Source organism: Gigantopelta aegis, chromosome 4 (assembly GCF_016097555.1).
Source record: "Gigantopelta aegis isolate Gae_Host chromosome 4, Gae_host_genome, whole genome shotgun sequence".
In the NCBI taxonomy this organism is placed as follows: domain Eukaryota; kingdom Metazoa; phylum Mollusca; class Gastropoda; order Neomphalida; family Peltospiridae; genus Gigantopelta; species Gigantopelta aegis.
The window spans coordinates 17462348-17488561 of NC_054702.1; the positions used below are offsets into that span (position 1 = coordinate 17462348).

Consider the following 26214-nt stretch of genomic DNA (forward strand, 5'->3'; position numbering starts at 1 on the left):
CATGTTGTCATTGATAGATTAGAATAATAAATACAAAGAACAATAGAATTATGTCACTGAAAATATTTATTAATGGATAACACTGTTTGAAATATAATATAGTTTTCTAATTTCACTTTTTTAATGGTAAAAGCATGCAATATACCCTGAAGCAAACTAACACTGTGACTAACTGGGTTTTTAAAAACTATCTTGATTTTATTTTATAGTGTCATGGTTAACTACTTAAATTTCTATGAATCTATCCAGATGTTACAAATGTTGGGGGGTTTTTTGGTGTTTTTTTTACCTTTGTGTAAAAAGAAAAAAAAGAAGAAAAAAAAGATTTTTTTTTTTTATTATTCTTTTATTTATGCAAAAGAAAAATCTATAATAATAACTAAAAGCTAAATATTGTCTCACCTACTCCACCTGAATGAAATTTGACAAAAAGATGACTACCTCGATCTTATTGATTCTGTGATTTAAACAAAAATTGAATTGAGAACTGCAATATTTGGACTTATTACCCATATGGGTCAAAAATGTTGGAGGTAATATTTTTTCAATAAATGCACGGTGTGCAGATTGCTTCTACAGCAACTGATTGGTTAGTTTAAAAATTACGATGTTTGGTTGGTTGTTCACTGCAGCTTGAACTTCACTGTATTCATTTAATATTTCCATTCATGAGTCATATTACGATCTACAGAGATTTACAGATAAATTTTGACTCATTTGTTTCATAAACCTGAAGTTGCATATTTTCATAACCAGCGGCACTAACAATACACAAAAATAAATATTTTCTAATAAAATCACAGTCATATTATTTTGTATTGTAAACACTTATTTTATGTCATGTAATGCACATAGTGTTATGACATGACGTAATTGATAAATTATTTGCTGTAAACAGTAGAGGGATTTATATGTTAAAAACCAGTTAAAAGTGACAATGGGTAATAAAGAGAATAGCCAACTTTCTACAAGGAGTTAGGAAATATCTTTCCCTCGCGACTGAATGTTGAAAAACACTCCCCAAAGGCTCGGGTTTACAACATTCATTCACTCAGGACAGATAACCCGTTATTCCTCTTAGCTTGTTATTTATTCTCTAATTATCTGTAGCAATGGACATATTTTCTAGTGGCATACACACAATCCATGTGGATCAGAGGTCATGGTTACAAAAATGTTGCAGTAAACTTTAAATGTTGGGTGATAAACAGTTTGGTAACTGATTAAGAATTTAATTTTTAATAATAGTTTATTGTGCCAGAAATGTCATATGGTAATGTCAGGGATGTCCCGAGTTCATTACCTTACATGTTACATATAGCAAACAGACTTTACATAATGTTAATCTGAAAATAATATAACATATTTATATCAGAATGAAATAGAGCAATTACAATAAATTACATCATATAGTCTAAATACAGATATACATGTAAGGTAAGGATAAAAGATAAATAAAGGTTATTACCAGAGTGTTTTTCAGTATTGTCAGTATCATATATTAGGAATAAAAATTGTATTATGCGAGCCTCTGGTGAGCATAATACATTATTTTTATTGTTTTCTGAACGCTGGACAGCTTTCAGTGTAAAATTGCTATTGAAATGTTTTTATTTGATGACTATAAATGCATTCTGTAGCATTCTAGAACTCTAAACCAAGGTTCCCCACATGATTACCCATATGGTTAAAAGTACCTTGGTTCATATCAAAGTGTTACGGTAGTCCCACTAAAACGTAAAGTGAGACGCAACACTTAGCCATCATAAACTTCATACAATGATGTCATATGATTGGCGCACTGCGACCTTACCAGAACATAATAAAACAAGTTTATTGTTATAAATTGAAGTCAATTATGAGTAATAAATAGGATATTATTAATAAACTCACTTCCATTTTGTACCATGTTTACATTGTATGTCCCTCGTGAAATAATTTTCGTTGTCATTCGCTAAAGCATTATATAATTAAAAATTATTTTACTTCGGACATCAACATGATATGAACTGGATGCTCATTTAATACCCTCTAAATATTTGTCTTTGTAATTTAAATAAATGTTTAACTTCTATAGACTGTTTATATAACATCTTATTTTGTTGCAAAGCATGTTTTCTTTCAACATTTTATTTGTTAAAAACCCAGAAGAATAATCATAAGTTCATCCAGTTTATTTTAACTGTCAATGAATTATATTATACTGATCCACTTCTTTGTGCAGCTGGATGGAGGACTTTCAATAACAGACAAGAGCTTATCGGGGGTAAAATACTTACTGATTATACATTATTCATACTACACACCAGACCTTCCATTCTCAGAAATGTTATCCCTTAAATCAGAAATCAGTTAATTAATGTTTTAATGATTCCTCAACATGATGCACACCATCAGCTGTCAACAACTTTGAGGAATGATTGATTCAAATAATAACTTAGTCATGGTAATCTAAAAGTGACAGACCCTAATTTTTAAACACTGTGGCATATTTTTCGGACATCGGACATTACTTACTTTTTTTTGTTTATATCATCCATTTGTGTACATCAAAAATGTATTTTTTAAAAAGCACATTCCTCTGAGAAGTAAGGTTATTGAGGAGAGCTTTTGTAGATTTTTAGGGATATTTTCCAGTTTCAATGTCAAAGATTCTTGTTTCATCTTGTAACTTTATCGATATGTGTTACAGCTTTGTCGATTAACCAAACTTAGTTTCCATTTTCACTGGTTGAAACTAGGGTCTGTAACTTTAAAGTATTACTAAATTAATTGAGTAGTGGGAATTCCCTTTTTATTTCTACTGGCATTAGCATCTTTTTATTACTGATGTCTGATTTACAAATTATGTCACATCGTATTCGAAAGATTGTTGCAGAGTACGATTCTTAATGTTAAGTAAATCCATGAAAAGAGGATTGATTAATAGATTTAAGAGAGTAGTTATGACGTTCAATTAAAAAACATTTCTGTAAAACATAAAAGATGGTATGTAATGAATACAGAACTTCACATACATTGTTTTCGCTTCCTATTTATTGCACTCATTTATTTTGCGCAAGAACATACCATTTGACCGCATAGCAGTCTCGTGGTATATATTCTTGTGCAATATAAACTTGTGCAATAAGTAGGAAGTGAAAACAACGTATGTGAAGTTCTGTATATATAGTTAACATTAATATTAATAATTTGTATCTACTGCAGTTGGAATGATATATCAGTTTTAAAGAATAATAACTATGAACTTTAAGGTATATTATATAGAATGAATCTGATACCATAGAAGTTAAAACCCAGGACAGATATGCCTGAATTAAAATAATAATAGTTTTAACTTTAGTGGACAGAGGTAGATATGAAGAATTGAAACTTTAGTGGACAGAGGTAGATATGAAGAATTGAAACTTTAGTGGACAGAGGTAGATATGAAGAATTGAAACTTTAGTGGACAGAGGTAGATATGAAGAATTGAAACCTGACATGATGAGAACATTAAAATATTTCTCACACATTTGTGAACCAGTTTCTGAGAATGAAAGGTTGTAGTGGCCACTGGAACTGCTATACTCTATATTTATAATCTAGCGTGACTAGCTGGGTCTGTTGTGAACTTGTATATTTAAAGTTAAGGAGGTGAAACTGCAGTATGAATAATAACAACACTCTACACTCTTACATTGTTAGTTACTTTTATTTTAAATGTTTCTTAATGGCTCTAGGAGGTATACCTGGAGTCAGATTTTCAGAATGGATTTCTGTTGTTTATTTATAATTTTAAATTTGATTGAATTTTGTGTTGTAGATTATGGATCCATTTTTTTTATGACTGAATTTTGTTTAGCAATGTTTTGTGGTTAGTCTGCTTAGTAAAAACAGTTAGTTGTGTATGTTGTTTTGTAGCATGATTATGTAGCATGAATGCTTGTTTGTAGTATTATGGTCGCATGATCATTATAATGCATGATTTTTGTTGATGCATATTTCATGTTTGCATGTTTTGTATGCTGAAGAATAAAGTTTATACTATTTATTATGCATAGATGTCAAAAGATGCCAGCAACTTTGAGAAGGGGGCAGTTATATATTAATTTGATATTCAGTGGGGAATGTATAATATTCAAAGTTGGAATAGGAGGGAGTGGGGACCTGGGTGTACTTTTGACAACTATGTTATGAGATATCAGTATCAGAAAAGACGCACAGTCTTCAAAATTTTAAACGGATCATTAATTGGTACCTGATAATAACAAAAGCATACTGGATTATTATTAATGAATATGGACTGTTCTTTTTATTTTATTATATGTGCTAGTTGTTTCTTTCAGTTACAGCACACACACATGCATAGGCATGCACACACACTCACGTGTTGAGACAAACACTGTTCTAAGAATTTAATGTGTTAACTATCTTAAAATATTTTGATGTAAATGATTGCTTCACAACATATTGGTAAATGTTTTCTTTAAGTTCTTTATAAACCTTTGAATACATTGATGTTAGTACATTCTTTTTACTGTATGCATACTATTACTATTAGTTTAACAGAAAAAAGTATAGCTATTATATAAAGTACCAGTAGGTATTTGTTTTATAAGTCAGAGTTAATCTACGAAATTAAATAATTGACTGAGGTTTATCTATTGTAGTGAAAGACTGATTACTGTCTTTATGTAAAGTTATTTACGTTGATATAATATTTGGACTTGTTTCGAGACTTTAAAAAAATGGAATCTAATTTGAATACATGATACATGAAGCTTGGTATAATAATAAAAGCAAAAATATGTGTAACATTACTGATACACTACAGATAAGGGTATATGATGTTGTGTCATACATTATCTTATAGTATAAATGTATATTAAATTTTACAATTTAAAAAACAAAAAAAAACCTTAGTTCAAGTAATTCAAGTACTGATTGTACTTTCAAATGACTGAGTTAAGCTTTTTTATTTAGCAACATGTTGGCAACATCTAGTGGTTAAAGGAGACCGGACACCAAACCATATATACGGCGTAATGAATTGTTTGCCGTCATAAACCACAACACGCAACAACCGCGCTCCCCTTATTGACTAAGTTAAGCGTGCCAGTCTTGGTTGGGGTTTTTTTTCGCCGATCTCCGATGTTTGCCGGAAACTGTCGACAATTGATGAGCTAGACCCGTGACGTCATCGATGAGAGGTAAAACTGAAGAAACTACCAAGCAGCATGGTAGAACTTAGCGATTCGAGTGACGAAGAATTGTGTCCAGCTTGTGCTAATGGCATCAAACCGTATAAGTTTGAACCACTTATCAGAGACTTTGTCCCTAATCCTGGAAATGTTGTCTTAGACGAAAATTTGGATGAATCAACTGCCGACGAAGACGAGGAAGCCACACGGTCATAGACTAGCATACAAGCATTTTTTTAAACATATTTTTTTATGACCTAATTAGAAGAAAACCACACAAAATGTAATAATATTTCATCATAAATCTTGTTCAGCATAGATGTAAATATGACACGTCAGTGGATATTCCAGAGGCCGATTTCGCAAATTTGCAAAAAGCGTTCCCTCCTCACTAAAGGAAGATATAATAATTTAACAAAAAACTTTGTTCTCTTAACTAGTTACCCTCCAAGTTTTAATGTGTTTGGTTAAACCGTGTATTTTTAATTATTAAGAAAATGTGTTACCAGTCTGCCGAAACTGTCCACAGCCGGGTACAGAAACACAGAAATGTTGGAAAATATACTGTTGCCACATACTGACAATCACTTTACAACTAATATGTCTTATCGACAATATTATTATGTAGTCTTTGCATTTATTAATATAAAATACAACAGGCCTGTAGGAACTGGGGAGGGGCGGGCCAAGGGGCTTGTTCTCCATCACACACTCTAGGATGAAAATGTATGTTTTAAATTTTCACTACTTTGCATCATAAATAAATATGATATAAAGATAAAAATCTAGTTTGTATCCTTCACTAGAGACTGTATTCCCCCCCCCACACACACACACACACACACACATACACACACTTAAAATATCGTTCCTACAGGTAGATGTAGATAATATGTAAAGGGTGAAGTTAGGAACCAGTTCCTTTTATCTTTAGGATTTTGTAATCATGATTTCAAACCAACTGTTTCAGGTAGTTTGCTCCACATACTGGACATAAAACACATTTGTTATATATTGAATTTTTTTTTAAAAAATTACAATATATCCAGTGTTATTTTCTTTAATCATTCATGGAGGAAGAAGGAAGTCCTGATGAAAATATATTACAGGTCAAATATATTACAGGTAAAACAAAATAATATATGGTGCTTCTTCCATGTGGTAACTATTGTTAATTTTGCTTTAAATTGCTAGATGCCCAAAGTGATTAATTATATTATTTTATGAGGTTAACAAACCAACTAGATCAAGAGACTTTAGTATGGAGTCGTTATGGGCTGTCGGTGAAAATTAATTTGGTAATTATAGGTAAATAAATGTGAAGTTTAAATATTCGTATGTGCACAAATTGCAATACCTTAATGTATATCTTAAGTACATACTTGTTTTAATTTTTACATTGTAAATGTACCATAACCTGCTGTATTTAGTTGGTGTAAAGCCCGTTCGACGACAATAATGCGTCCATGTTTTAAAACAACTTTCGTTTTTTTGGAAATCGAAACCATGATGTTGGCCGTTTCTTGGGATGCATTGCTGTTACTGTTGCAGTTAAACACTGCGCAGTTAACCATCATATAATTACGTCGAAAGTATATAATAACACTAATTATCTTGTAAATTAAATTTCCAGTAAACCTGGAGACAAAAAAAGAAAAGACGACTAAAAGGCACAACCAAAGAATCAACACGTGTACCGGTATTGCTTGGTAACTCTCGCCGATGACGTATTGCCTCGCTTTCGTTCAGATCTATGCATAATCCCGCCCACTTCTGTTTTTACCCTAAACCTAAGACGCGCAGCTGACCGGTGCCTCGCAGTGTGCCGGGCGTTAGAGTAATGCGGTCTTTGACGCTAACTTAATCCATTACACACTACATGTCTTTTGGTGTCCAGTCTCCTTTAACAGTCATGCCAAACTACACATTTTGGTCATTATTTGTCTGGCATATAGTATTGCTGCTTTAACCGGATGACTTTCAGAAACATTAAATATGTTCTGTCTACAGTATAATTAATAAACAAATAAAAATCATCCGGCTAATTTGTGACAGATTATAAACAGATTTCAAGGCCATATGTAGGATGTTCGTGCTATGGTAGAGCTATTTAAGTTCTGGCCAGGGGCTCTTCAAAGGCTGGGAATGAGCTGGATCGGTCTGGACTTTGTAAAGATATACTAGTATGCAGAGTCCTAAAAATATATGTTTTGCATAGCCTGTTTTCCTCTTCAGTCTCAATAGGTGTGCAGGAGATGGCCCAAAAGTGCTTTAAAAATGACTGAAGTGACAACTACGGTATCGTACTACCAGCTAACTTTGGATCTTTATGAAAGTATGGGTCCTCAACCCTTACACCAAAGCAGATACAGATGGTGCATATCTCCATCTACTGAAATGCTTTAGATTTATCTTGTATGATAATTTCAGCAACCTGAAAATTGTCAACAAAGCAAAGGGAAGATAATAGAAACCATTTCATTTGCACCAGGATGCCCGACTGCAGCACTCAAAACAGGTTGCCTACCAAGTTGAAATGTGGCTCACCAGTAAACACACTTGACAAAATGCACCCACTCTAAAGGGGTGGGGATGAACTTTTGACAAAGACAGGCTTTCCAATAGTGGGCTCCAATGCCTGCAGTAATTTAAGTGGGTGTCGTCCCATTACGTCTACGTCTCGATTGCAATTTGTCTAAAAGATAAGGATCTTAGTATTACCTGCGTACAATTCAGGTACAATCTTTACTTGGGAAGTTTGGCGTGCTTAATAAATGGATTTGCTTAAAATTACATGACCAAACTTCTATTTGTTTGGGTTTGTTAGTAATAATGGTATAATAGGTGAAGTGTTCAATTGTATTAACTAATATATTAAATGAGATGTCTCTAATTTGTTTTGTATTTGTTAAAAATATCTTTGACTGATTAATAATGATGTTAAGCAAGGTGTATTCCGGTACTATTTTAACTTATTATTAATATTAAACTTAGATAACATTGACACTAATCACACATTGACCTTCAAACTTTCAAACTATTCCTCAAATATTATTCACTAAAATGGTCTTTAAAATGTGATATTTTCTGACAGTTTTTAAAATGTTATTGTTATATCTTTCTTGTTATTCTGTTAATGAAATGTGGACTGGTCCAAATGGAGGTAACAGTTTCACTCATTATATTTGTACAATTTATTTTATTCGACCAAATGACATTTTAACCAAATGGAAGTGAACCGTTAAGTGTAGTTTCAAGTCTGAGGGGATGGGGCAATAGATGTGCTGCACTGGAGTGCACTGAAATGTATTTGTTACTATGAGAATTTAAATGTCAATAAAAATTCCATAAAATCAGCAAAGCATCTTCAATAATATATACCTCTACATATTGCAATTCTTAATTGTATTAATCTATACCATGACTACAATATATTATCTATTTTCAAGTAAGTTCTCGTGAATGAATTTATTTCATATCGAAAAGGGTAGCTCATGGAGTGCCGGCAGCAGGTTTTCTCTCTAATTATCTATGTGGTCCGACGCCATATTTTGTGTGTCATTAAATAAAACATTTGTTTCTTTCTTTGTACATGTTCTTCTTAAAGACTATCTAAAACACACCAATAATAAAGCGATAAGCTGGTAATGCACAATAGATGTTTATTTTCCTCAATAATACTTCTTTACACTTCATTCCTTTTATAAAAATCTAGCTAGTAATATTTATAATTATATAATTGCATTCCATGCCACTAAAAATGTTAGGTTAGACCAAAAATTGTTATCCTAGGTGGCATGGATACTGAGATATTGGTACTAACAGGTTTTTATATGGTGGCCATCTTGAAAATCCAATTTAGCCGCCATAATATAATTTTGGCAAGTGGTTCATATTAAAAGTTGAAACTTACAGCAATTGACAAATTGTGGGCAAAATTCAATGCTTTTTTCTGGAATGTCCACATCATTTTATTGGGCTGCTTGAAAAATATACTGAATACAATCTCCATTTTGATGACATCATTTGAGCATGTTCTCCCACAGAAATTCTGGGTAATTTTAACTTGTGAGATAGTCAGGACATATCCTATCAAGAAATACCAAAATTAGCTGGAAGTACGGTAGTTGCCACCCAAAATGAGCCTCAGTCTGCACGCTTACAAAAGTTGTTGTAATAGCTTGTTGTTATTGGTGTTATGTATTGGATGTCTTTTTAATACTTAGTACTCAAATTGCTATTCCAGAAAAGTCATGCGAACATTTGTGATCAACTGATTAATTCACAAATGACTGTTATGCCATACGAAAGCCGTACATATCGTTATTTGAAGAACATGCTGGTAATTATTCCTCCATTGCATGCATACAGGTCCATAAACAGCATATGCATCACTGGTTACACACTTTATTTCCTTTTTTATTATTTTATTTTATTTATTTTAGAATGCAACTCATAACAGTTTTAAAGATAACTCACAACTTATGCATGCATGTCTATATTAGATCATAGATCATATCTTAGACTTTCAGCTGTTGAAATTATGTCATTAAAAAAAAAAAAATCCAATAAATTTGGAAAATTAAACAATTGTGTTTCAAAATTGCAGGTGCTTCAAAGAGCTTTTCAGAAAACTCTGGATCCAATTTCTCAGTTTGTTCTGCATGAAGCAAGGTTTGTCACTGCTTATTTATAAAAACATTGCAATAATTTTATTTTTTGCATGTTCGTTATTGTATGATTGTTTTGATCACTGCACAGTGTTTTGAATATAGACTGTAAATAAATAAGGAAAGGGCTTTATTTAATGACTCCTATTTAGTTCAGTCAGTTGCTATTAGGCTAGCTGTCTATTATGATGGCAGAAAGTGCATGACAGATAATATGTTTTGGAATGTAATTATCAAATACTTACTAGGAAAAATACACCTGGAAAACAAAATAGAATGGAATCCTTTCAGTTTAACCAAGAATTTATTTTAAATTTTATAAACTAATGTGTTTATTCACAATTTTAGAATGTGTTATTATGTTTGGTGTTTTTATTTAGTGAAATTGTAGAATTTTCATATATATTAATATATATCATTTCCATTGTTCTGATACCCAATTATAATTGATTCTATTCATATTGAGGTATCAATATTTCATTTCATTAATTTAATCATTCAGCAAATGCTACACGCTTTATGTCTACAAAAGATTTACTGTTTAAAATACAGTAGAATCTCGTTGAGTCAGACTCGGAAGGGTTGAATATCCCACAACACTTGAACCAAAAATGAAGTCCCGAGTTACAAATACACGGTGTTGACCTAATGGCTAGGTCGAAGTATCCGATGGGTCAAACACTTTCTCGACAACCAACAGAGTCAACGGGATTCAACTGTACATGTAAAGTATTGTTTAAAAAGCTGCTTTCTTTATTTGTAGACCAAAAGTCAGTCTTTGTGAGGTTGGCATGTTTAAGACTTGCTTGTCTCTACTGTCGGCAATGCTGGCAGACAACATAGAGATCGGAGGGGAGCAGCACATTGAGCGAGTCTACCTGTTCTGTCTCATCTGGACGTTTGGCGGGTTGCTTGATGCCAACGATCGCAAGGCATTCAGTGACCTGCTCAAGACATTATCCACTGCGTATGTGCTTCACATGAATTAATCAGATATGAAAATTCTCTGGCTTCTTCTGGAATTTTGGATTTTAGAACTGCTGAAATTGAATCCTGTCTTTGTTTTATTTTTAAAATTCACAGTAACCTCTTATATTTCATGACTACAAAGTTTTTCATATTTTTTTTTATCCAGTGTTATTTTTATATGTCCATCTATGATGGGTCATATTATGGTATGGCATTGTCCGTCCGTCCGTCCATCCATTAACTTTTTCTTGTCCAGACCATATCTAGCATACAGATGCATACAGGACCATCAAACCCCACATGTAGGAACAACTTGGGATGGCGGTGTGTCGCATACTATTACTAGGTAACTGTGACCTACTTTTCACGGTCTACTGCACATAACAGTAAATCCTTGTTCAAACCATATCTTGTATACAGGACCATCAAACCACATTTAGGAATAACTTGGGATGGTGGTTAGTCAAAAACAAACTGTTCATCCATCGCATTACAAAAATTTCACATAATTAGACTTGAATAATACCCATAACATATTTATTAATATAGATATGGTTTTCCATCAAATTCACCTTGTTATCTTTATTTATCTAGATTTGTTTTACACAGTCACAAAATGTTAAGTTTCAATAAACATCTGTTGGATTTTATTCTGTCTATCAGTATTTTGTCCTTAATAATGTATTTCGTTTTTTTAATTTTCTGTACTGTCTTAAAAATGTGTATTTATAATTTATTTAGTCTTTTAGGTGGAGGTTAAAGTTACAAGTGACTTTTTTAAAATCAGTATGAAGTAGTATTACCCACAAAAATAACTACGGTATCAAAACTGTTATTATGTAAGTCTATATATAGAATGTTACAGTAAAACAAAAAAAGGCTAAATGGTATAGTCCTATCATTTTTTATAAATAAATATTTTATCAGAATTTTCAAGTTGTTGTTCAGTTAATGAATATTATAATCAGCTAATATTCTGTTTTACATATGCAAAACACACTACAGGAAAACAACAATAATGTGGGTGTCTTTTTATATAAACCTGAATTAAATTCTGGTTCCATTGTAAAGTTATTTTTAATTCAGACTACCAGATGATGATCGAGATATCTGCGTCTTTGACTACTATGTTGATGAATCTGGCGAATGGGACCCTTGGCATTCAAGGTTAGTAGTTGTATGTATATGGAATAAATAAATACTTTATTACAGATTTGTATTGATTTTGGTGCATTACATCAATTACTACATTAGCAATTTTTACAATTAAATGATCTAACTTCATTAGAAATAATTTTAATAATGTTAAAAATCCATTGTTCTCTGTCTTGTCTATGGGGTGGGACGTAGCCCAATGGTAAAGTGTTTGCTTGATGCGTGGTCGGTCTAAGATCGATCCCCCTCGGTGGCCTCACTGAGCTATTTCTCGTTCCAGCCAGTGCTCCACAACTGGTGTAATAAAGACCATGGTATGTGCTGTCCTGTCTGTGGGATGGGGCATATAAAAGATCCCTTGCTGCTAATCGGAAAGAGTAGCCCATGAAGTGGTGACAGCAGGTTTCCTCTCAATACCTGTGTGGTTCTTAACCATATGTCTGGCGCCATATAACCGTAAATAAAATGTGTTGAGCGCGTCATTAAATAAAACATTTCCTTCCTGTCTTGTCTAGAAATATGGCTTAGTGGTTGATACACGTTAAACAAGTCTTGAGAGTGGCAGTAATCTTAAAGATTTCAGTACTAAGGATAGTTCATTATGGAGAATGATTGTTCATCAATAGATCAAGCCACTGATGGTAATTCATGACAATTGATATACCTTTACAGCAACTTTTGGACTCAAGTCTTGTGCAGAGATATATACTTGAATATGCTAATGATGAGTTTCTGATTCTGTAGAAAAATAATCAATTTAACAGATATAAATTTAAAATTAATTTTTATCTGTTTCAGAGTGCCAGAAACCATGTTTGCTGATAAACAAGACATGCTGGGTGAAGTATTTGTAGACACGATGGACACAGTAAGTTTGAACAGACAATTATCAAAATCTGACATCATAATAGCAAGGTGTAATCTGTGGTTCACCAACTCACCAAATACAAATTGAAGTTGTTTTAGCAAATATATGTTTTGCAAAAAAACTCATTCAAAGATTTTTTTAGGCTATGGAAATTGAAGTTGTTTACGTTTTTAAAACAATATTTACCACCTTGCTGACAATTGATTTTTGGGTGGGTTTTTTATGCCAGCAAATACACTGAATACCTGTTCCAACTGACACAGCTTTTAACTGGTACATTTATGGTCAATATAATATTTCAAGCATTTTCATATACTTATTGTGAGTTATAAAAATATAATAGCTATAATAATATAAAAATATTATTTCAGATCCGAACTCGGATACTGATAGAGTTTGCTGCTGCTTCGGGTCAGAATGTGTTGCTTGTTGGACCACATGGTTCAGGAAAGACATCCCTCATCAATGACTTTATTGATGCTCAAGGTTAGTGCAATAATTCTCATTTTGGTATTTTTGTCTTTGTTGCCTGTATTTTTGCTCTATCCATGCTATGACAATATTGTCATCAGATACGCTTAAGAACTGAGGTATCGCCTGTGTCAAGTGATATCAGATAGACTGTTTTTATTGCCATTTAAGCACATATTTGTGGGTTTGCATTATTGTTTGCATCAGGATTCCTAACGTAAGTTCTTTAATGGATTGATATATTTTGGGATATGTTAGTGAATTAAATGTTCACATATTCATGGGATATTTAATAACACTATAACTTCTGTCTGACAATGTATGCTGACGGTGTTGGTTTTAAAATACAAGGACTCCATTGTGACAACTACTCTCCAAATGCATAGTTGCTCCCATCCTAATAATTGCTCCGTTGTGACACTCTCTCCCTAACCCAGACTTAGACCTCCACCTTTTACTGGCCTTGAACTTAATAGCAATAAATTGGAGAACAACAAAAATGCCAGTTTACTGCTCCCACATCCCATTTCACTTGAACTGAACAAAATGTTTTGAAATATATTTGTATGTTATTTTTTATTTCTGCTAGATCCTCAGCTATCTGTGTGTAAGAGACTTGTCTTCTCTGGTGCTTCCACAGCCAAACAGCTTCAGCAGTTCATCGAGTCTAACATTTACCACAGACAAGGTCAGTGAACACTACTTTTACTCATCTTATATATTACTCTTTACTAGCTAATTTATATAGACAGCGAAACCTGTTTAAACTGGATTACACTGGGGGCCCAATATTTATTTCATTTAGACAGGATCCGGTGTTTAGAGGGTGACGTTTTAGAATTTTAAAAATTTGGCACCATGAAAGTTGGCCACTTTTGACAGGTTTCTGATTTCTTCAGGGTCCGGTTTAGACAGATTACACTGTATATATAATATATACTCTTCAAAAGAAGAAACGCAAAACCACATTGTCGTAACATTTGGAGAATTGATTTCATTATTGAATGGTGAGTCCGATAATTACCAAATGTTGCAGGATTGTTCACAATTCACTCTAGTCCATTGTGAGTAAATGATAGGACACACCACCAAGGTCAAGGTCATCTGGAGTCAATACCGGGTGTGGCCTCCGCGTGTGTTGACAACTGCCTGGCACCGCCTGCCCATTGAAGCAACCAGAGTACGGATGACGTCCCGGGGGATGGTGGCCCACTCGGCCTGCAAGGCTGCTGCCAGCTCGGGCAGGGTCTGGGGCTGTGGTTGTCGCTGTCGGAAGTGTCGGTCCAACTCGTCCCATAGATGCTCAATTGGGTTCAAATCCGGTGATATCGATGGCCAAGGAAGGACATTAATGTTGTTGTTCTGTAGGAAAGCCGTTGTGAGACGTGCTGTGTGAGGCCTGGCGTTGTCATGTTGGAACACTGCGTTGGCGTTGGCCATAGCTGGAACGATGTGTGGCCGGAGGATCTGGTCAATGTAGCCCTGTGCATTCAGGTTGCCCTGCACGTGGACCAGGTCAGTTCTGCCAGTGTGTGAGATGGCTGCCCACACCATGACACTACCCCCGCCGAATCTGTCCACTTCCTGCACGCAGTTTGCCGCATAACGTTCACCACGACGCCTATACACGCGACATCTTCCATCATGACGTCGGAGCAGAAATCGGGACTCGTCACTGAACCACACCTGTCTCCATCGCAGTTGAGGCCATTGTCGATGAATCTGGCACCACTGCAGTCGGAAGTCGACGGTGTTGTGGTGTTAAGATGACACCTCGAACTGGACGTCTGGCACGAATTCTTACCTCACGTAGGCGGTTCCGTACGGTCTGGTCGGATATCCTGCGCAAACCTGGTATTGCTGCGGCTGTGGAGGTGGCAGTAGTCAATCGTTCCCGAAAGTGGCGTACCCGGATGTAGCGGTCCTGCCCGGGGGTAGTGACCCGTGGTCGACCGGATCTAGGGAGGTCACGTGTTGATCCATGTTGCTGGTAATGGTCCCACAGTCTGGAGATGGTGCTTGGGGACACATGGAATGCCCTGGCAACGGCCGTTCTGGATTCGCCTGCGTCTAGTCGGCCGATGGCATTGTTTCTCTGCGGTTCACTGAGACGTGGCATGTCCTGGATTGTCAACTGTCGGCCAGATACAGAGGCCAGGCAAGCGAACACCCTGCACTTTTATACTGTCGGTGTTCATGTTGCACGTGCAGACAACGCACGTGCAGTGGTGACATGGTTTGCACGTGGCTGCGTTTTTGCGAATATTCACATTTTGGAACTTTATTGTACAGTAGCTGCGTTTTATCGAATGTAACCGTGGGAATGTGTTTGGGACATGCAATGATCTTATATTCACAAAGCATGAACCGGTAGGAAACATAAAATCGGAGTTATAACCCATTTGTACCCTTTTGCGTTTCTTTTTTTGAAGAGTATATATATATATCTATGTGTTTGCTCTTATCTACTTGGTAACACTTTTGTAAATCAACTATGCAGTGTATCATAAAAATATTGCAGCTGCTTAATAATAGCATGACTTGCTTGAATATGTATTGTGTCTTTCACTAGTTACAAGTGTATTTTAACAAATATAGCATTCTTTAGTGATGTTCCCTATAAAACTTTTTATTGAGTTGTAATTACAACTGAAGAAATACCACAATAAGATGTGTAATTCAGTACTAATTCCTATAAGATTATAGTTGGAAAATAACTAAATAAAGAAGCCAAAGATGTAACAAACTATTGTATAATGCGACATAATAATACTGAAAAGGAGTAGTGTTCAAATTTGGTTGACATTGTAATGATTTTGTTATTAAAATAATATATTTTAGAACAAAACTTAAACTAATGTTTTAATGTGTTTTTGTTATGTTGCTTAAGGATTTGTGTATGGAGCCAAGGAGAACAAGAAGCTGAAGGTGTTTATTGATGACGTCAACTTGCCCGTGCCTGATGATTACGCAGTTCAGAGATCTAATGAGGTAAGATGTCACAAAATATTTATTTACTGATATTTATTTCAGCTAAATTGATATTTTCTATCATCAGTATTGCATTGAATTCACATACTGATCTTTGTCTTAGTGGCTTTGGAATGGTTGTATTCATCATTAAGTCATCCATTCTTTCCATTCCTCCAATAATATGTTTATTTTTATGCACGTTAAAGATGACATTTGGATTAAAGTTTATTTTATTTGTTTGAAAAGTCTTATTTTCTGTTTTATGCTTTTTAAACTTTGAACATTGAAATTTTAACAAAGTATAAACAATAGGATTTTGATGTAGCTCTATATCAGAAATGAATGTGTTCTGCAATTTTGTTGCAGTCAGACACTTTATTATTACATACTCATTCAATGATATGTGGGTTGGGTTTTTTCAGTTGCTCAGACAGTTACTGGACGATCACATCTTATGCACATTACAAAGTCCATTTGAATGGAAAACTGTTGAGGGTTTGACAGTGATATCTGCCATGGCTCTTAGTGATTACCCAGGAATGAAAAATCAACTCATATCTGAAAGACTTCTGGTAAGCCGCTAGTGGTATCACATTTCAATACTAAAGTTAATTAGTTTATTATTTTCAGACCATGATACTTTTGAAGATATGGGTATTACTTTTGTAAATGGTAAATATCATTTTAATAAAATAATCATAGGCATATGAGATGGGAGGTAGTAGCCCCTTTATGACTAGGGAATTGAAAACATTTTTATGGCAAAGATTGCTTTTTTTATTTTAAACTTTCAAAGCAGATTCCTTCTAAGCACCCAAATGAATACCATCATATGTTGCCTTTGAACATAACAATATTATATAAAATAATTTCATGTTACCTGTTTTTCACAATGCATTTCTTACTTGGTCGCTTCATTATTTAAAAAAAGGTTTTATTTCTATTTAGCGACATTTTGCTGTGTTCAGCATGCAGGCACCACAAGATGATTGTCTCAAGGGCATTGTTCATGGGATTCTTGAGGTATGTATATTACTTAATTTTAAATATTTTAAAAATAACTGATGTAACTATAGTCCATCACACAGGGAATAAATTTTTTCTAAATTGGACACAAAATATTTTTAAAAAATTGTTATTTGCAAAACAACTTTACTTTTCTTCTTACATAAGACAAAACTGAAATTATTTACAAAAAACATGTTTGTAGGAGGATGGTATGGACTATAACCTTTTTGTTTTGCTTCTTTTTCTTTTTTTTAATAGTTGCAGTATTTCAATGAGAGCTAGTGTTCATTATGCATCAATAAGAATCAATCAGATATCACCAAGTTGCACTAGGAAATGCCAAAACTTGGGAAGGGGTTACAGAACAAATATGATTGGTGAACAATGCATGCCAGTGCACAATCTTTTTGAATAGCAGTGTTCTTTGAGGGCCTTAATTTGTCTGGAAATGCTAATATATATAGAAGCATATGAAGAAAGCATCAAAGGAAAGCAAAATGTATAGACAATTAATTTACAAAACTGCCTAAATAACATATTTTATAGGTATTTAAACAGAAAAAATGTTTCTTGCAGACAAATATGACTGACCAGGATGCCCCTGGCCTTGACATTGATCTTCACAACAACATAGTTGCTGCTTCATGCAAGATACTGACAGCACTGCAGAGTGTTCTTCGACCAACACCAATGCCTGGTCGATATCACTACCTCTTCACTCTAAAAGACCTTGCAAAGTGTTTTCAGGTACACTTTGTGTTTATGCTACAGAAAAAATGTAGGGTTATATAATTATTAAAGTTTCAGTTTTAGGCCCCCTTTTCCCCTGGTGAGGTGGTGAAGGTTTTTTTGGTTGATATATAAAGAAATGCATTTAAACTGACTCCCATCCCCTTTACCTCCACCCCACCCCCACCCCCCACAATGGACTTCTTTGACCTATGGAGAAACACAGTCGTGAATTTAGTCATTCTAAGGGTAGGGCCCAAAAAGATGAAAATGAAGCCAATATTTAAAAAATCTTCCCCTTTTCCCAAAATGCTGTTACTGAATAGTCTTCATATATATATATATATATATATAGTCATTTGATGGCTTATCAAATTTGTATATTGCATTAATGTTGTGTTCCCTGGGAGGGATGAAATTTACCAGAGTTGTATAGAGAAAAGCAAACTACTAGACTCCCCTCCCCCTGAAAATGGGTGTCATGCACTGCATGAGTCTGGTAGATATGGTCAGCAATTTACAAAAGTAAATGCCTATGGGCATCTTTCTTTATTTGTAGTGTTTGAAAAGGTTGCCTGATGAGAGCAGGGCTGATGAAATGATGGTTGTGTCTCTGTGGAAACACGAAATGGTGAGGATTCTTCGAGACCGTCTCAGTCGAACGTGTGATATCAACTGGTTTGACGATCTTCTTGAAGAAACAATCAGTGAAGATAAAGAGGTGAGATGTCTGTCATATCTTTCACATTAAAAACTGTTGAACAAGATCATTGTCTACAATTTTTAGTGGTGTTTGTTTTGTTTTATGAAGTGATGTCAAATGTAGACATATATGATTTATGCCAGTACAAAAGTATTTGGTACTTCAAGCAGACTAGAGGCAGTATGTAGCACAGTAGTAGAGCACTTGCCTGATATGCTAAGGCTTTCAGGATCCGTCTTCCTTGGTGGACCCAGTTGGTTTTTCCTCATCTCAACCAGTGTGCCATGATGGGTATATCTGGTATATATAGTGAATCCTGACCAGAACACATGGAAAAACTATCCAGAGTGATGCAAAAATCTGATGTTGCATTGTAATTCCCATTGCTTGTTTGTGTGTGTTGAAATTGACCCCTAATCCAAGTTTAACATATATAAATGATGCGTACATACATACATACATAATCATATGTTCACAGCTATTGATTTGTACAAAACTGTTTTACATATATGGCTAATGCATACATAATTATGTTAACAAGCATGTTCACAGCTTAACTCAACCTTGCTTTACATATTACGGAATTTGTATTTGTCTCTTGAAGCAATTTGGATACGAAATGAAATGTACTGTTAACCCTTTTTCTTTTTTTAAATATTTTCAGACATGGCCAAAACTTGAAGGTACAATGCATGAGTATTTTGTTACTTTTCCAATTGATGCCAGGATGTATCAGAGGCCTGTCACTTCTTTGGGATCAAAGCCATTAAAGGTGATAAAATATTTATTAACTTTCATAGCATAAAGCTGAACAGGTTGGAGTATTTTCATGTGACACATTTATTATTTATTCAGAATACATGTATGCATATTTTGTACATTTCAGTCCAGACTTTACATTGTAATAACATCAATTTCTACTGAAGAACCTTCTTGCAAAGGAGATGTATGGGGTTGCTTTTCAAATCATGTATCTAAATGTCAAGCACATTATACAAAAATAGTTTCATGTATTTTAGTCAAAACTATTGATTGCATTCATATTAAAACCAAAACGATAAGACCTTCTTTCTTGCTGGACATTCATTGAAAGGTGAAAGCCAGTTATTAAAATGGAGAATTGTTTTTTGTACAGTTTAGTCTGAATAGTTTACTGCATTGATTAAAACCTCCTTCATAGGATCTTCATGCAAAGGGAATACTTTTGTTCAAAAACAAATTTATTTTTTATTTCTGAAGAGTATATATTATGTTTAAGTGCTGTAACATCTTTATGCCTTGTTTTTATTACTCCTGCTTTATGTATTTACATTATGATTCTGTTTTGTATTTGAAAATGTTCAGGTGGTTCTGCAACCCATTGAGAAACTGTCTGATATGCATAGCTGTCTCAACACCCACTTGACTCGCTACAATGAAGAGTTTGGCAACGTCCGTCTCAACATCATGCTGTCTGACTACATCATTGCCCACGTCATCAGAATGCACAGGATCATCAGCTTCCATCATGGGTTAGCACACAACTTTTAAAAACAATACCAGTAAAACACATCAAATTGAATGGAGAATGGAAGATGTGATGGTCTTAACAGTTCTGATGAACAGACCGTAACAAAAAACCCCAATATACCATTGTTTATTCATATAAATACAAAACATTCTATTTTTATATTCTTCATTTGATTTAGATTGATAACATCACTAAACGAACTACATGCTCCCCTTTGATAAACAATAAAAATGATGTCATCATGGAAAATGGATTACTATAGGGATGAAAGAAATTTATTACTGTGTATTTCAAACTATATTATTTATTTTGTAATTATGAGAATTGTTTTTGTTTTTACAAAATTTGTTGTTATATGCTATTTTAGCTGTTACAGATTCAGTATATTTTTTTTAATATATATCAATAAGCTTGGAAAAAGCAAAGCAACTTGTACTTCTGAATTTAATTTTTGGGATTTGTTTCTCAGAGGAAATCTCTTGCTGATCGGAGCTGTTGGGTCTCACCTGGCAACACTGTGCCGTCTGGCCCTTCATGTTGCTGATATACCCATACATAAAGTTGATACAGGGAAACAAAGCAACTTCTTTGACGGCATACGATCTGCTGTGAGGATGACCGGGTCGGAAGGAAAGAGCATCACTCTCATGTTTACAGTTAGTGTCTTTCTCAAGAAAATATATTGAGTGCAGCTGTTGAATTAAGCATGTTTCACTGCCTGTAAACATTTACACAGTAAATTGTAGAAAATTTGTTCTTTGAATTATCATTTGTTTCGCTGTGCCTGCTTTTCAAAACAAGACCTTTGAAATGGTAAGAAAAGTTGAAAAGTTTGAAAATGTACCAAAACAGGCTTTTGTTTACAAAATATTTGAAATAACTTCTCCAACTTTGGATAAAGATTTTATTTTTTGCTTTGTTGCATTTTCATGATTGTTCATGTTTTTATTCAAGTGATTTAAAAAAAAAACACATTTTAACTACAAACATAGATGCCATGTACAAGGAAGTTTAAGTCTTCTTTCAAGCGATGTATGTAATTAAGATCAGCTGTTTCGTCGTTTACAGTAATGCAAAATGGAATTGTCTTTTACAATTAAAATGTTTTGTTCCTGTTATTCTAGGGCCGTCACTTGGTTGATCCAGTGTACTTGGATGCTATCAACAGTCTTTTGATCAGTGGAGAATATCCACACCTGTTTTCTAACGATGAGATGGATGGACTACTACAGGTGAGTGTCTTTTATGGAATAGTTACAACTGTAAGTAAAAAGGTCATTTTTAATACAAACCTCTGATTAAGTTTAAATTTGGGCATATTATCTTAGATTTTGACATTAAAATAGATATCAAAATATTTATTAATAACTTGATCTGCTTTTTATTGAGATTAAAAGAAGTATGTTTCTTTCATGTAAGATAATGGGAGAAAATATATGATGCCAAGGGTTGTTTTTATAACATGAATTGCAATTTCACAAAATAGTAAGTTAGAATAACATTTTGTCTTACTTATTACTGCAGTTGAAAAAGAAAATTTAAAAATTGTACTGACACATGTTGTAACAAATCTACACTCTACTGATTTCTGAACTATGTAAATTGTAATGTAGTTAAAATGTACACTGGTGGCACCTAAGTCTGCGCACCTAAGCATTTGTGTTATATTTTAAAGTTAAAATATTTCTTTAAAAATATTTATTTCACTGCCACAGTACAATGGAACAATAAACGTGTTACAGCTAAAGTTATTTTAATTTTAATGTGTTTTAAACTCAAGTAATGAGCGCATTTTTAGTGGGGACCCCCTGCATTTACTGGCCTGCATGACGGCACATAAGTCTGCGCAGCAAACATTAAAACACCACTTCTGTCGCTAATGTTTACATAAAACAGCAACAAACAATGGATCTGACTTTTTATAAGTTCTAAATAACAAACACTTCCTGTTATAGTCTGTTTCAGAAACATTTAGATTGTGCAAATGAGATAAATATAAATGATGTTCCATGCTCCTTAGTTTGGACAACACAAAATGACAATATTAAAAAAAAGCCAATGTAAAAATATTTGATCATTATTCAACAAAAATTGTCTATTATTAACTGTCAATGAGCACAAATAGTGTTCGTTAGACATATAGGACAATCAATGATAATTTTGAAACAGACTATAGCTAAAATAGCCATGCTCTCAGTGCAATCTTCAAAGTCTGTGTGCAGCCATTTTGCATTGTGTCACTCGGAGGGAAATTCAAAGTATGCTTGGATGTTTACGTTAACAGATTAAATAAGACATTCATTTGATTTATGGATTCATAAATTACAATAAGGTATGTATTGAAGCTTCTATGTAAATTTATGTAAGTTGATATGCAAGGTTGAAGGTTGATCATTACAGCGTTGACAGACACGTGTTGACAGGTGATAGAAAAACACGTTGGTCGAGGCTGGCAACAGTATACTTTTAGTGCATTAATTCAGAGTTTTTTTCAATAAAAGTGTTATCGACCAGTTTTATACATATATTCACAATCAAGATGTGTTGTTTTAACAACGGTTTTGTGAATTAAATTAACGTTGTTTGTTTGTTTACAAACATACCCCGACACTTGTTTCGAGACGTAATGTAACGTCATTAACGTGCGCAGACTTTGTGCCGCGCAGACTAAGGTGACATGAGTGTACATCAGTAGGATTTAGGTCTCAAAAGTTTCTTCTTTCTGAGAATAAATTATTTTAGTTTCAAACAAGTTGCAAGCTCATCTCATGAACTTTGTACAGCACACATGATCCTATAATAATCTCCAATTGTCATGTTGCAGGCATTACATCCAGCCATGAAGCGGGATTTTCCCAACATGACCGTGGATCCGATGAAGTTGTTTGTGGCCCGAGTGAAAAGTAACCTGCACATACTCATATGTCTCCCACCAAACCATGAGCTGCTGAAAAATGCATCTCAGTGAGTTGTATATTTTGTATTTTATCTTTCTAAATGGAAAGATGATTCGTTACATATATAATGCGAATATATGGATGCTTCCATTTTTTAACCAAAAATGTGAAAACAAAAGGTATGATCTCCAGACTTAGCCAGTGGTATGTTTGTATTCTCCAACACATTCCAATGGAATATATTACCTAGTGTTCAGTACTATTATTTGTGCTGAAGTGTAATTTACATTCAACTTCCATTCATTTATTCAGTCAGTTAGTCGGTCATTGTAATAAAGTTAGTGTTTGAATTTAACACTTTTTAAATGATTTAATTTGGCAGTACTAAGATGTAACATTTTAGTTTTGATGGCATTCATTATATTCCTGTATTTATCAGGAAGTATTCATATTTAATACCATATTAAATTGTTTTATTCTGGCAGTACTAGGATATATAAAAGTATGACTATTATGTAACATTAATTGAAAATACACTCATACTTTTTAAAAATGTTTTATTCAGGCAGTACCCAGGTCTGTTGAGTGGGTGTCAGATAAATTGGATGTGTGACTGGCCACAGGAGAGTCTGCTGGGAGAAGCGACGTATTTCGTCACCAAGAACCAGCTGGCAGAGGAGTTTGAGGATCTCAGGTGGACTTTGAGGAAGAATTACTTTTACAATAACTGCTTAATAATGACATGGGATACATTATTTAGATAGTAACTATAGTCCTTCCGACAGGGAATGACTTTTTTCATACTATGGAATTTACTACAAGCTATTTATTTTATGAGCAGACTGTTTTCTAAATTGCACCTAAATGTTTTTTGGTTATTTCCAAAACACTTTTACCTTTCTTGCAATGTCAAAACAAATGGAATTTATTTACAAAAAACATTTTTGTAGGAGGATGGGACAGACTATAGTTAACAACAGGATAACTAGAGTATAATAGGTTAATTGACGGATACCGGTACTTGTATGTAGAATAACCAATGAATGATTTAGAATCAAAGATATATTGTAATTGTTTAGAAAATAACTGCTTAATAACATGGAATAGTAATATACTGATGGAAAGAAATAAAGGGAACACATTGAATTGTAGACCATATTTAATTCACTACTAGCGTAATAATGTCTGTATTTCATACCAAGTTGTAATGTGGGACTGAATGTCTGTAGTGTTGACTGTGCTGCGTATATGTTCCTAGTCAACTTCTGACAGAATAATTGATTTTTGATGCAGTCATTATTTCTTGTTGCTATCTGTGTGATCCTTTATTTCTTTCCATCAGTATATTTAGAGTATAATTGGTTAATTGTTATTTAGAGAATCTATGCAGTTATTATTTTTGAGTAGCCATGATATATGATACATGATTAGAAGTAAGTGTTGGTTTAAATCCAGTAGTCTGAAGGCTCAGCACAATTTGGACGGATGTCATCATGTTTGTATTTCAGCGAGAATGTTACCTCATGCCTGGCCAACATCCACAGTTTTGTGATGCGTGACTGTAAGCAGATGCCCTGGGCTGGGGACCTAGGTCCGGATGTCAACCTCAGTGTGGTGAAGGTTAATGAGAAGAAGAAGGACCAACTCAAAGTCCATTTCATGAAGGTTCCAAACTTTCCATACTCCAAGACCATCTTGCAGGAACGAATCAAGTAAGTTGAGAAGAACGATGATCATGTAATGACTTCTTTTTTCATATTGTGGTAAAAAAAATGTATTGGGATCAAAGATTGGGGAATGCATTTTTTAAAAAGACTAATCTCTAAGTGCATCCAGGCATGTTCAAAATGTGCACACAGCATAATCTTAGATCCAATGAATGAATGTTTTTAGGATACATCAACATCACAGTGTATGGTTGAGTGGGTGGAGTAGGTGTAAGTGTTTAAAAATTAATTTGATATTTAATTCCAACATTGAAAATAATTGTTTTAATATATGAGGACAAATTATTATAATGATTTAAGAATGAGTTCTGTTTCATTATAGAGAATTAGTGCATGTTTGTCTCACTGAAATATTTTTTATAATTAATATACTCTTTCACCTTTTGTCACTATGTAATATTCTGGTGAGGCCACGTCTATGGTGTTGTGTGTGTTGGGAATGTCTCTCTGACTTGTTAACAGGTGTCAGTCTCTTCTGCTCTAGTAAGGTTGTGGTGCAGGGCTTGTATTTGGATATTGTTTAAAAATGCATGTTACTTATAACATTAAACAGCGAATACTGAATGTTCTTTTCACTTTTTGATGATTTACCATTGACGAGATACTAAGGCATAGGTTTTATTATTATTTGTTTTTAAATACTTCAGAATTGAACAGTATTACCCCTGTGTGTTAACTTTTGACTATTTTATTTAGTCTTATAAACATAATCTAATTCAAAGATCAGATGTGGACTCAAGCTTAAATATGGTGTTCTATAAAGTGGAATCTATCTCATTAATGTTACAGACAAAATTGGTCTTTAGCCCTCTACTGTGGAATCTGATTCTTTGTTTTAATTAGTGAATTTTTCAGTTTCATATGAATGTGGTCCATTGTTTCACTTGAATTTAGTCAAGTATTCCACATGAATGTAGTCCATTATTTCACATATGTATAAATGTCCATGGCTCCATATGATTCTGGTCCATTGTTCTCTTAATACAATATTGATTTTCAGTGTAAACTCAACTCAAATGTTAGTGTAGAATTAAGTGATATGATAGAGATGTTCTGTGCAATTTACTTGTCATTTTTATATTTATTATTATATTTTTATTTATTTATTTATTTATTTAAGTTAGATTTTATTTTACATTTTAAAAAGACAGTTACATACAAGCATGTACAAATATTCATGAGAACTTCATATATTCTGGCATTGTTTGCATTTGAGTCGCCATAATATATCCAAATCCTTTAATTATTTACCAACAAGTTACGACTATTGTGAAATTTGGGAGTGACTGTCAGTTTTGTCTTCCTTTTTATCCTTTGTAGCTCATCTGACAGAAACAAGGATTCAAGGTTG

General features: G+C 33.8%; 1 protein-coding gene across 16 annotated transcripts in view; it reads left to right on the plus strand.

The window, feature by feature from the left end:
• Positions 1-26214, plus strand: part of LOC121372756 (dynein gamma chain, flagellar outer arm-like) — a 141385-nt gene that overhangs the window by 60846 nt on the left and 54325 nt on the right. For 10 of the 16 annotated variants that reach the window (XM_041499253.1, XM_041499256.1, XM_041499260.1 and 7 more), the window contains 21 exons: positions 2225-2266; positions 9430-9525; positions 9793-9857; positions 10617-10820; positions 11909-11989; positions 12776-12845; positions 13217-13331; positions 13906-14004; positions 16207-16307; positions 16712-16861; positions 17238-17312; positions 17874-18044; positions 18586-18747; positions 19394-19501; positions 20074-20240; positions 20709-20895; positions 21364-21471; positions 23064-23203; positions 23702-23830; positions 24645-24848; positions 26184-26210. In XM_041499253.1, coding sequence (XP_041355187.1) covers positions 2225-2266; positions 9430-9525; positions 9793-9857; positions 10617-10820; positions 11909-11989; positions 12776-12845; positions 13217-13331; positions 13906-14004; positions 16207-16307; positions 16712-16861; positions 17238-17312; positions 17874-18044; positions 18586-18747; positions 19394-19501; positions 20074-20240; positions 20709-20895; positions 21364-21471; positions 23064-23203; positions 23702-23830; positions 24645-24848; positions 26184-26210 — 2501 coding nt within the window. The remainder of the gene's footprint in view (positions 1-2224; positions 2267-9429; positions 9526-9792; positions 9858-10616; positions 10821-11908; positions 11990-12775; positions 12846-13216; positions 13332-13905; positions 14005-16206; positions 16308-16711; positions 16862-17237; positions 17313-17873; positions 18045-18585; positions 18748-19393; positions 19502-20073; positions 20241-20708; positions 20896-21363; positions 21472-23063; positions 23204-23701; positions 23831-24644; positions 24849-26183; positions 26211-26214) is intronic. The other 6 variants (XM_041499255.1, XM_041499261.1, XM_041499268.1 and 3 more) reach the window with 3 other exon arrangements.